We start from the raw sequence: 11,889 nt of genomic DNA, 5'->3' as shown, positions 1-11,889 counted from the left end.
GCCTTCTCTTGTATTTCTGTGGGGTGAGATGCACTTAAACTCTCCGTGTTCCATCTAAGATTTCAGACCAATGCTCTATCCTTTCCTGGAGAGCCCTCTTGCCTTCTCTCCATTGCCTGCCCCTCTCCCCTAATCCCTGTTCTGGGGCTGCCTTCCCTCCTCTCCTTTCTTCCCCTTGCCCTACCCACTAGGACCCTGAGGGTGGCTGTAAATTCACCAGGAGTTCTTCATTCTCTCTTCTCATCTTGGTGGGGTCTATAGCCAGTTCCCCTGTTGCTCAGAGATGTGGAGGCAGTTGCTAAGAGACAGTGAAACGTCATTACCTGGCCCTCGAGGAAAAAAAGGGGAGTGAAAGGGAGAGAGGAGGAGAGAAGGATGGAGGGAGGGGGAGAGCCAGAGAGAGAGAGGAGGGAGGGGAAGACCTGGCTCTGGCGGAAGCCACACACCAAGGCAGCCACGGCACCAGCTGAGTTTCCCAAGAGGCATTCAGATTCTGTGAACTTTCTAAGCATCCTCTCTCAAATTTCCTTTCAGCGTAAAAGAAGGGGCACAGGGACCACAGGACAGGAAACCGCAGAAGATGCTGGCCTGGGATCCAGGAGACATGGAAGAGGAGAGTCGGGGGAGGGGAAGAGCCGGATAGGCAATCTGTTCGGAAGCTAGCAAGCAAAGGAGCGGGGGATTCCAGGATGAGGGAGGCAGAGCCGGTCGTCTGCGGCAGATTGATGTCTGTGTCCTTGGAACAGAGTGAGTAGTCTCCTGAGGGCCCGTGGGAGTATAGCAGAAGACCCCGAAGCTAAGAAAAATTAGTCTGTATAAGGGGGTACCGGGGTGATTTCCCAGTGGGTGAGACTGAGGCTACAAAGCAGTGGGGAACTGGGTGGGGAAATGACCGAGCAACGGGATAAAGGGGTGGGGGTTGTGGGGGCAAGTGAGGACAGCAGGTGAGTAAAAGAAAAGCTGAAGCCACAGAGAGTGAGGGATGAGCAGCGGGGTGAGGCCCTGGGTGGGATGAGGTTCTCCATCTCTTTGCCAGACCAAGTATGTGTGTGGGCTTAAGCAGGAGGCTGGGAGCTGGAGAGTAGAACATAAAAGGATGCTGGGGTTAGGGCTGTGCTGTGATGGAAAAGATGCCAAAGATGCCGGGACACACTTGGGTAGGGAGTGTGTGTAGAAAGAAGCTGGGAGGGGGGACAGTGAACGTGTGTGTGTGTGTGTGTGTGTGTGTGTGTGTGTGTGTGTGTGTGTGTGTGTGTGTGTGTTTTAGAAAGAGACCGGGGGGGGGGAGGCTGAAAAAGTGGCTAAGAGGGGTATACAAACTGCCAGAGCTTGGATGCATGTTTTTCTTGGGGAGTTTTTCAGGGTGGGGTATTTGGTGCTCACAAGGGTGGAGCTATGAGCAATAGAAGAAAATGCACCCAACTCCGGACCGAAACCTAGGAGAAGGATTTCAGGTCAGAAGGATGCGGTTAGTAGGTGGATGTAGACTGGGTTCTGTGCTCACTGTGGTCCTCATCTGAAAGATAGTGAGCCAAGAACTTTGTGGTTGGGGACAGATAGGTTCAAAGAAGAAAGAAGAGTAAAGTAAGGAGGAGTGAAGTAAGACAAAGGAACTAGGCAAGGGGGCAGGGATGTGGGGACACTAGCTTTCTCTGCTTGAATGCTTTTCTTGTTGACAGAGTGACTTCTGCCTCCACCTGCTGAGTGCACAGCTGAGCGTGGTGACAGCTTGAAGACATAGATAATGCTTTTCTAACTGACCCCTACCTGTGCCTCCAGATCCATGGTGTTTTCCATATTCGGCGGTCCAGACAGTGGGTGTCACTTGGGACTTACCCCTCTCTGGGAAGCAAAGAGCACCCCTTGAGATTTCAGGGACCACTGAATATTCAGGCTTTCAGGAGACCCATGGGAACATACTTCTCCCCCATCCTAAATCTCTGGTCCCAGGTCTCTTGTGAACTCATGCCCACTGGGCCACCAGGAGAAATGGCCTCTGGGACCTTGAATGCTGGAGATCAAGGTGCTGTTCTGACTTCCTAATCAGTCCCAGACCTAGAACAGAGCTTAAGTTTTCTTAGATGAAGTGCCAGGACCTTTAAAGGGCACCTTTCATCTCCCTCACATCCTCCCCTGCCCCACCTGTCAGAGACAGCACAAGAGGAAGCATCCAGCAGGCATGGGTGACAGAAGCACAAAAGATCTACAGGGACCCTTCCAGGACCTGCTGACAGCTGCTCCAACTCCATCCTTGTTCCCCTAGTTTCTTAAGCTTTGATCATCCTTTCAGACCCTGGGGTACCTCAACTGGGTCCTTGCTCCCCAGGGTCTACAAAGGGACATCCTATGAATCTTAGGAAGTCCTTGCGTGTTGAGAGGCTCTCAAGGAAGTGTTGAGCCATGATAGCACTCTCGCAGAAGCCCCACCTTCTAGACTCAGGCCTCTAATGTAGCAGCATCCCTGTAACTTGACTGTTGGACCTAGGGACACCGCTCTCATGGGCTCCCTACACCACTGCTGCTGCCAGCTGCCAAAGATGGGTGACACCTGGGCCCAGCTTCCCTGGCCCGGGCCTCCCCATTCAGCCTTGTTGCTGGTCTTCTTCCTCTTGGCAGCTGGGGTGATGCACTCCGATGCGGGTACCAGTTGCCCAGTCCTTTGTACATGTCGTAACCAAGTAGTGGACTGCAGCAACCAACGGCTATTCTCCGTACCCCCGGACCTGCCAATGGACACCCGCAACCTCAGCCTAGCCCACAATCGCATTGCAGCTGTACCGCCAGGCTATCTCACATGCTACATGGAGCTCCGCGTGCTGGATTTGCGAAACAACTCCTTGATGGAATTGCCCCCTGGCCTCTTTCTCCACGCCAAGCGCTTAGCACACCTGGATCTAAGCTACAACAACCTCAGCCACGTGCCAGCTGACATGTTCCGGGAAGCTCATGGACTGGTACATATCGACCTGAGCCACAACCCCTGGCTGCGGAGGGTGCACCCCCAGGCCTTCCAGGGCCTTGTGCATCTCAGAGACCTGGACCTCAGCTATGGTGGCCTGGCTTTTCTGAGCCTTGAAGCCCTTGAGGGCCTCCCGGGGCTGGTGACCCTACAGATCGGGGGTAACCCATGGGTATGCGGCTGCACCATGGAGCCCTTGCTGAAGTGGCTGCGGAATCGGATACAGCGCTGTACAGCGGGTAAGAGAGATGACTGGACAGGTCACCAGGCAGAAGGTTTCTGGGAGTAATAGTAATAAAATAATAATAATAATAATAATAATAATAATAATAATAATAGTGATAGTACTATGTGCTATCTCTTGTTCAACAAGTATTTGTTAAATATATGAGACACATGCTAAGTGCTAAAGAAGTTCATTTGCTAAACCGAGGTCCCTTGCTTGTATGATGCCTATGGTCATAGAGAGGAAGAGACACAGTAAGCAGTGTGGAGGAAGCAATTGGTAGTATTTGTTGACCTTCTGCGATGAGCTGAGTACCTTGGCATACATTATCTCGATGAATCCCCATTTTTATTATCCCCATTTCACAGGTGAAAAAGCTGAGAAATAGAACCTCTAAGGCTTCCCCCCGGAGTCGTTCCCGTAGAAACTGGCAGAGTCAGAGATAAAAACACATTCATTTGACTTCTACACTACTCTAACTCTTGTCAGTGCTGAGAAAACTCAAAGAAACAATCATGACTAATCCTATTTATTTTAGTACTCACTATGTGCTAGTCCTTATTCTAAGCATATTTCATGTGTCGGCTCCTCTTATCCTCGCAAGAACCCTTAGGAGGAGGAAACAGAAGTATAGGAAAATGTAGTAGCTTGGTCAAAATTACACAGCTACAGGGGGTAGAGTGAGGATTCAAATCCTGGCAGTCTGGCTGTTCTCTAGCCATCCTGTCAAGAATCAGATCCTGAACTACGTAAGCCAAACTCTGAGCTGGCCACGCAGCCTTAGCAGAATCTTCAAGGTTTATGCATGGGTTTGGCATCTGGGGAGAGGGGCTGAAATGAGGCAGTCCCAACCAGAGTGGACTGAGTCCTGAAAGAGCCAGTGTCATTGCTGGACCCTGCTCTCACCCAGTGTCACTGAAGCCAATAGGCAATAAAGTTAGCCATGGCCCCAGTCACCAATTCACTTATGGTTTAGCACCAAGCCTTGGCCCCTGGTGTCAGAACAGTAGGAGTAGCTGGCGTCCCATCCCAGGGATTCCCTAGAACCTAAAGTTCAGCATATTTAGGGGGAGAAAAAAAAAAAATAAAACAGTGCTGAATGAGGCAAGAGGGAGAGGACTGAGTGGGGAGTCCAGGACCAAAATAACTTAGGGGGGCTGTGGGTCACGATTTCAGTGTTTCCACAGAGCTGTGGGAGGAAGTTCTCCAGTACCAAAATAGCTGGAGGCTGAGATGGGGTGATGGTGGGGGCTAGGATGGGGAAGCTGCCTAGAGCCATCTCCCTACCAACCCAATGTCTCTGCAAGTTGTGCCTCCCTCCTCCTTGTCACTATCGACAGGAAGAGCCTTCTGGGACACTCAGCCCTCAGTGCTATAGAGATACCCCTCTTCGGCTGTGATCTCTGACGCCCTGCTGCCCCCACAGAAGACCTGGCTGCCTCAGAGAAGACCTTCCCTATCGTTATAGACTTATGCATCAAGTCAGGCAAAGGACCTGAGCTCTCAGCAGTAGAGAGAGAGGCCCCAGTTCCCATACGTGAAGGCTTATACATTGGTACAAGGCAAGGGGCTCAAACCTCCAGGAGACAGGAGAACTGCAGGTCACATCAGTGCAGCCTCAGACATCACTGCAGGTGAGGTACTTAACCTCCAGAGAACATGGTCCTCAGGCCCCCATCATTCTCCACAGAGGAATGGTTATGGTTCATTTTAAAAGCCAAATCTTGCCACAGTAGGTAGAACTGGATGATGTCACCCCTCTAGACAATTTTGTATCACTTGCTTTCTTTGCTTCGTGTGAGAGTCTCCTATTATCTATGCTGGGAGGCAGGATTCAAACATAGACTTGAGAGAGCTACTGGGATACAATCTGATTTCAAGATTGGTTGGTCTCTTGACTCACCAGAGAACTTTGTCAGTCCATAGCTTCCCATCCTGTGGGGTAGCTGTGTACCCTTAGCCTCCTCTAGTTGGCCTGCATTGTCCCAGTGAAACTTTAAAGTATAAACAATCAGCTCTGGAAGTTCATTATCTTCTAGCTTCCAGCAAAGAGCTTCCTGTGAGTCAACTCTGGACATGACCAGAACCTAGTCAGAGTCTAGGGCCCCATGCAAACAGGCTACTGGGATTGACTCAACCCATGACTTGGAAAAGATTGCATCCTTATCCCCAACATAAATGAAGACACACACACACACACACACACACAAACACACATACTCACACACACAAACATGTTTTAGAATGATACTATGTATGCATATCCATCTGTCAAAAGGATCGATTTAAGCCTATCACTTTGTTCTTTGCCCTAAAAAAAAATTGCATAATGAACAGATAGCATTGTATACTCTGTACCCTGTCATTTTAAAGCCTCGCATTGACTTGCTCGGAAAATTTAGATTGGATTATTCTCTTCTTATAAAGGTGACACATGAGAGACAGAAAGGAAAAAATAAACAGGATTTGCTGAAGGTTGGAGCTCAGTTCATATTACATTCTTACCAAGGGCATATGGCATTTCTCTGATGTTACTGCCCCCAAATGCTGCACTTTACTTCCAAGATAGAGTATGATTAGACCACTGATAACCATCATGCATTTACTGAAGTAATCATAAAGGACAGTTCCACAATGCTAGGAAAGCCAGGCCACTAAAGGAGCAGCTTCTTACCTCAAATGTCTGTGTACAGAATATGACCCTCCAGTCGACACTGGAGAGACCCAACTATGATCATTATAAAAGGCACGCATGTCACCTAATGCTTATTACACATCGGAAATGATTGCGTGCTTTAACTCTCTGAATCCTGATCACAGTACCAGAAGGCAGATCGGATTACTGCCACTTGACAGATGAAAACAAGAAACAAAAAGCAAAATATAGAGAGACTAAATATCCACAGTCACACAACTGATGAGCGACAAGAGAGATTCCCACTCAGGTGATACGGCTGCTCCAGAGGCTGCACTGTTGACAGTGTAGTCGGTATAGCAGAGAAAAAAAACATGAGTTAGGTGAAGTCTCTCATTCATTTAAGAAAGATCCACTGAGTGCTTACTATGAAAGGATGCTGTTCTGTTCTGGTACTGTGGGAGAAGCCTATCTTCAAGGTAAGAAAGACAGTAATAAAACTGTCAGGCAAGGACACCATAGGGAAAAATAAAGAAGAGTTGTTGTGATCGGGCCTGCAAGAAAAGCAGGCATGGGGTGCTCCCAAGAAAAGGCATCATTAAGCAGGTTGCATTGTATAAAGTCACAAAGGAAGCGCAAGAGTGGGCTACACAGAGATATAGACTGGAAACTCTCTCACAAGGGGCAAATACAGAAGTACTCCCTAAGAAGAGACATGTGGGCCATGGAGGAATGATAGAGACATGTGTCTCTGGAGCAGACTAAAAAAGCAAAATAAAGGACTGGGAAAGTGTCCTTGTCACCCTAAAGGGGTTGTTGGCTTGCTCTCTGTGCAAAGGCATGTGTGGGGCAGAGAGTGACATGTGCAGACTCCAGCCGTCATGTCTCACAAATGCTCTAGCTCCACCACTAGGGGTAACTATCAGACTTTTCACAAATGTTAAACTCCATGTGTAGTAAATTTTTACATCTACAAAACTAGGCAAAAAAGCTTTGAGCGTTATTGATGATGCGTATGTGCGAGGCACATAGAAGAGACTCGGCGACTCTCTGGAAGCAGGGTAGTGGGAGGTTTTTCCATCCCTTCTCTCCCACAGAAGACTCACCATAACCTGGTTCTGTGTTGCAGATTCTCAGCTGGCTGAGTGTCGGGGACCCCCTGAAGTTGAGGGTGCGCCCCTCTTTTCACTCACTGAAGAGAGCTTCAAGGCCTGCCATCTGACTCTGACCCTGGATGATTACCTCTTCATCGCATTTGTGGGCTTTGTGGTCTCCATCGCTTCCGTAGCCACCAACTTCCTCCTGGGCATCACGGCCAACTGCTGTCACCGCTGGAGCAAGGCCAATGAAGAAGAAGAGATTTGACACAGGTGCCTCTCATCCCTCCATGCTGCTGCCTCTGCTGCTGACCACTGGACACCCTGTATCACGGTGCCCTGGCCACCTCCATCATAGCTCAAACAAGGTTGGAAAGCTAGCTTTGTATGAACATCCATCCACTTTGGGCCAGGCACTGTGTTAGCAACTGGGAATGAAAGACAAATTCAATCCGGTCCCTGCCCTTGAGGTACTTACTTCTAATAAAGGAAAACAATTCCAAAACATCCTCTTATGACAAAATGCCAATACTCTGAGCATAGAGTGAGGGAAGCCAAGCGGAGGGCCCATCATCTGTGCCTCACACAGTCCAAGACGAACTGCAGGAATTATCTGCTAAGTAGATAGGGAAGGGTGGACATAGCAAATGATAGGACATTGTATGCAGGTTGTGTCGAGAGCAGCAAACCTTGTGGCCTAAAGGCATAGAGGAGGTATGTGCAAAAGCAAAGCTCTCCCTCTGACACCCAATTTTTCAGTTCCCATTACTGCCTGCCACTGCCCTCTAGGAGTGAGATAGCCTCCACGCCAGACACCTTGACCTTCTCCCACTAGCAGAAAGGGGAGCGAGAGAACCTCCCAGCGGCTTCCCAATTGTAGTCTAGTTGTGAGGTAATCACCTTCAGCACCCTTCCTCCTATCCCTGTCTCTGCTTCTGACTCAAGCCTTGTCGTCAAAGAAAAGGCAGGAAGCCTCCCAGGGACACCCTGGGACCCCAATTTATGTGACTGTTCTTTCCATGGTGCTCACACCAAAGGAACTCACCAGGAAAGTGCACTGTAGGGTGCAGATCCTAGCATGGCAGTACCCCTGGGACAGGAGGACAAAGCCACCGCATTCATACCCACAGGATGGTATGTCTTCTCTCCTTAGTAACTTGTTCATTGGAGCATAAAGAAAGATAGCTATTAATTGCTGGTTCTTGCTAGTGTCGGGCAGTATAAGCTTCCTCCTCCGACAGGTTCCTTTCACACATACAAGAGCTCTTTCGGGGGATTTATTGTTCCCATTTGGCAGATGAGGTCATCAGGCTCAGAGAAGGTCGCATGCCTGCTATGTCATGTTCAAAATAAAATCAGTAGCCTTCATCACAATTCTTTCTAAAGCTATGAAAATTCAAGTTCAAGCCATGCTAATGAAGTTGCCGATAAGGACCAGGCACTCCTCTGGGCGTGGTTCTATTTGCTGATTCATCTCTTGCCCTTCTCACAGCCAAGGTAGTCTTTATCATTCCCACTTTCCAGTTGAATTCACGGTGGAGAGCTGGGATGCTTATCCAAATTATCTGCATGAACAAAGAGTATGACAGGTGACTCCACTGAGGAAATAAGAATCTAATCAGTCAGAAACCAAGGACTCTGTGGGAAACACAGTGCTCACCGTCTTTGTCGTCATCTTCATTTTCCTCATCCATGTCACCTGCTTCATCATGATCTTCCCTGTCTCCTTGGGCACTGGAAAGTCTAGGATGCTTCTTTTGTATTCTCCTCCTGTGTGGGAAACAAATCAAAATGATGTCCTGCAGAATGGAAAGTAGAGGCTAAAGGTTGGGTATGCCTTCAGCCTAAGGCTGGACTCAGTTCTGTCAGGGTTCTCTTTCCAGTGCTTCCTCGGGTACCTGGTAGAAGAGAAGGTCCTGGAAGCCTGCACAGCAGGACCCCAGAATTCAGCACTCATTATAACAATTATAATCACAAAAACCAATAAAAGGCAGTAAAGCCCAGCTGTGCACAGACTGTGCTCCCAGTGGGGCAACTCCAGCCTCAAGAGGTGCCACAAGTGACATCTAAAACGCCTCCTTAACAGTATGAGCACATCCTTAGAACTGGTGGCTGTGATGTCTCTTTTTTTAATCAGATCTTTGGAAAACAGGAGATGTACCTCTACTGTGTTGTGTTGCAAGAGAAACTGAAGGATCTGAGAAAACAATAGGTGAGAACCCCTGGACAGGACATGGGGAGACCCATCTGGGTAGGTCCAGTCCTGTTAGCAAGGCTGGCTTGGGTAAAAAAATAAAACAAGAGCTTTCTATCTTGGCTCCAACCCTAGCAAGCATCCATCATACACCTTGCCACCCAGCTGCCCTAAAATGCATGGAGAAGGGGAACATGTCATATTCCAACTCATCTGCATTGATCTAATCAGCCAAAAGAGACCCTGGAAGCTTTCCCCTTCACTCTTGCTTTTAATGCCTATGCCAGAGCTCTGCTCCTATGAAATATGACATAGACCTATGCCCTACTCTCCCTGACCACTCAACTGTGGCCAGCTAGTTTCCACAAGCTAAGCTTATTGCATAAAGTGTTTTTGGAAAGGAATTTTTAGAAATAGTATTCCTGATTTAAAAAAAAAAAATCATTTAACCTTCCATAGAAGAACACCATGCTCACTGATAGTAATCTGGACACCACTGTTTACTGAATTATAGTTACCATATTTTAAGATCTACTACTCTGTTTTACATAGAATTAGAACCAGACAAGACACCAAATGCCTCTTGAGATCAAATGTTCTTTTGAGTGGCACAATTTGATCTCCATTAATGGCAAAGACTTCTAAGCAAGCTATATCAAGACAACGTTTCTCCAGCTTCTAAAAGGTCCCCAGTTAACTAAGGCACAAGAAGAGGAACATTCAGCCTCCACATGAATATGGGATTCTAATGCCGCCACCACCAGTTCAGGCTTTCAGAATTAAGTGTCTCCAAATAGTCTAATAATCCTTGCGACAAATGTTTACATGTCCTGGTGAGGACAAGCCCATTATGATGTTCCCATGAAGTTTTGTTCAGTTTTTTTCCGCACTGGCTAAGGTGGGATCATTTGTTTGTCCATATGTGTATCTATGGTTCACTTATTTTGGTTGTCTACTGACTTGGAGAATATTCCTTTAGAACTTGGGTTCAAATCTCTAACACAGTCCACACAGTTATCAAGTTGATAAACAAATATGCACCCTGCCCATTTGTCTAGCTGCTCAGGAAATATGAAAAGAGCCAATGCTATAGTGGAAACTATCTAATGAGAACCTGGCTCCTCCCTACTTCCCTCTGTCCTCCTCCATCCCCTAGAGACTTGTACCCATCACAGAAGTTTTCTTTATACTGTGTCTGAAGATATCAGGTCATAACTAACCAACAAGCTTATGCCGGTCAAGGGCTAGCCAATAAAATTCTTCTCGGAAAAGATCCCACATATGCAGCACACCATTCTGGACCATGCCCCTCTGGCTGTCCTCTAGATACCACCTTCTTTTCCATCTTCACCAGGATTCCCATGGAAACTTGAAGAAATACATTGCCCAGAGATGCTATGGAGTTTCATGGTCTCAGTTAGGGGCTTGATGTAATGTATTTGAAGAGATCAGGACATGAATTTCATTCCAACCTTTGAAAAAGGTCAAGAGCTCCATTTTCTCTGTGCACATACTTGCCGCCACTCTTTCCAGCTGTAGAAGAGCACAAAAAGATACCTTTGTTCATTCCTCAAGGCTAGGGAACCTTGTCTTGTTTTGTATACTCCAGAAGGAGGCAAAAGGAAGTAATGGAGGCAAGACCCAAGGGCCTTTTGTAAATCATGGCACTGGTTGGGAGTTGGGTCCATAGACCGCGCAGTGTTCCTAAGCCCTGATGTCTGGTGGTGGGAGGGTTAGGGGAGGAATTGGGAAGATGCCAACCTTTGTATGGAAATTATTTTATAACCATGCACTTTTGTAACTGTGAAGAATTTTTCATAAATGCACATTAATAATAAAAAAAGTGTATAGTTTAACGAATTTTTCTAAAGAGTTGTGAAGAGGATGGGGGGGAGCAGAAAAGGAGAGATAGAAGGAAGCTAGGCAGAACCAAAAGAATGTGTGCCAAAATATACACACAAAAGGTCTATGGGGAGGTAGTCGATGGAACTAATTAGGAGATGTGCCAGCCATGGAGGGGCATGTGTGGGAGGAGAAGACACATCGCAGAAGCCTATTTCTACCAAGCAAAAAAAAAAGTACATGTATTTCTTTATGCACATACCCCTGTGTGTAGGCATATTTTGGTATCTGAAATTAAACAAAGCAGGCAGCATATGTTTTAGACATGTTGCTGTTTGCAGTTTGGGTCATCCATAAAACATGCCAAGGCAAGTAGGAGTACTTGCCTAATTAGCATCACTGAAAAGCATGTGCTAGGGAGATGGCCCATGCCAACACATGGATAAAAAAGATAGTAACTTGGATATACAGGTAAATTCACAATGTGACATCTGTTGTGCAAAGCACTATATATGGATTCGTCCATTCTCAAAAACCCAAGATAAAACCTAAGTGCAGTGGTACACACCTGTAATCTCAACACTCACGGTCATGAGTTCAAGGATAGCCTAAGCTACATAATGAGATCCTGTCTCAAAACAAAATAAAGAAAAATCTAAGTTCTATTATCTTAACAGCATTATATATAAGGAGACTGAGATATAGCATATTAATAATTACATAGCATATGTAACTAGCATGAGTAGACCTGGGTTTATAGAGTGACATATTGCATATGACTACTGACTTCCTAGGATAAGAAAAACAGAAGAATTTTAAGGAGTGGCAGTCTTAGTCAGAAGTAAGCTTTCAGTCACAAAAGTCCCCTATTATTGCTGTCCCCTCAGTATGCATGAAGGATCAATTCCAAGATGCCCCCTCTTGTATACCAAATCC

The 11,889-nt window shown here is 46.9% G+C and overlaps 1 protein-coding gene across 2 annotated transcripts; it reads left to right on the top strand.

Moving 5' to 3' along the window:
• The first annotated feature begins 419 nt into the window (after positions 1–419).
• Lrrc55 (leucine rich repeat containing 55) lies at positions 420–11,011 on the top strand. Of its 2 annotated transcripts, none has more exons than XM_029537047.1 (3): positions 420–747; positions 1,680–3,198; positions 6,950–11,011. In XM_029537047.1, exons 2-3 carry the CDS (start codon positions 2,499–2,501, stop codon positions 7,183–7,185), a joined length of 936 nt encoding a protein of 311 aa, XP_029392907.1. In that variant the 5' UTR covers positions 420–747; positions 1,680–2,498; the 3' UTR covers positions 7,186–11,011. The 2 variants fall into 2 exon arrangements, with proteins under 2 accessions (XP_029392907.1, XP_021050066.1); XM_021194407.2 differs by lacking the exon at positions 420–747 and adding an exon at positions 1,143–1,157 and having other exon boundaries at positions 1,780–3,198.
• Positions 11,012–11,889: the final 878 nt, after the last annotated feature.

Source organism: Mus pahari, chromosome 3 (genome assembly GCF_900095145.1).
Source record: "Mus pahari chromosome 3, PAHARI_EIJ_v1.1, whole genome shotgun sequence".
Lineage (NCBI taxonomy): Eukaryota > Metazoa > Chordata > Mammalia > Rodentia > Muridae > Mus > Mus pahari.
This window is presented reverse-complemented; position numbering and strand designations above follow the sequence as displayed.

Coding starts and splice junctions, on each gene's coding strand:
- Lrrc55 (XM_029537047.1), top strand. CDS start 2,499: ATGGGCTCCCTACACCACTGCTGCTGCCAGCTGCCAAAGATGGGTGAC. Junction 3,199..6,949: donor GATACAGCGCTGTACAGCGG/GTAAGAGAGATG, acceptor TCTGTGTTGCAG/ATTCTCAGCTGGCTGAGTGT.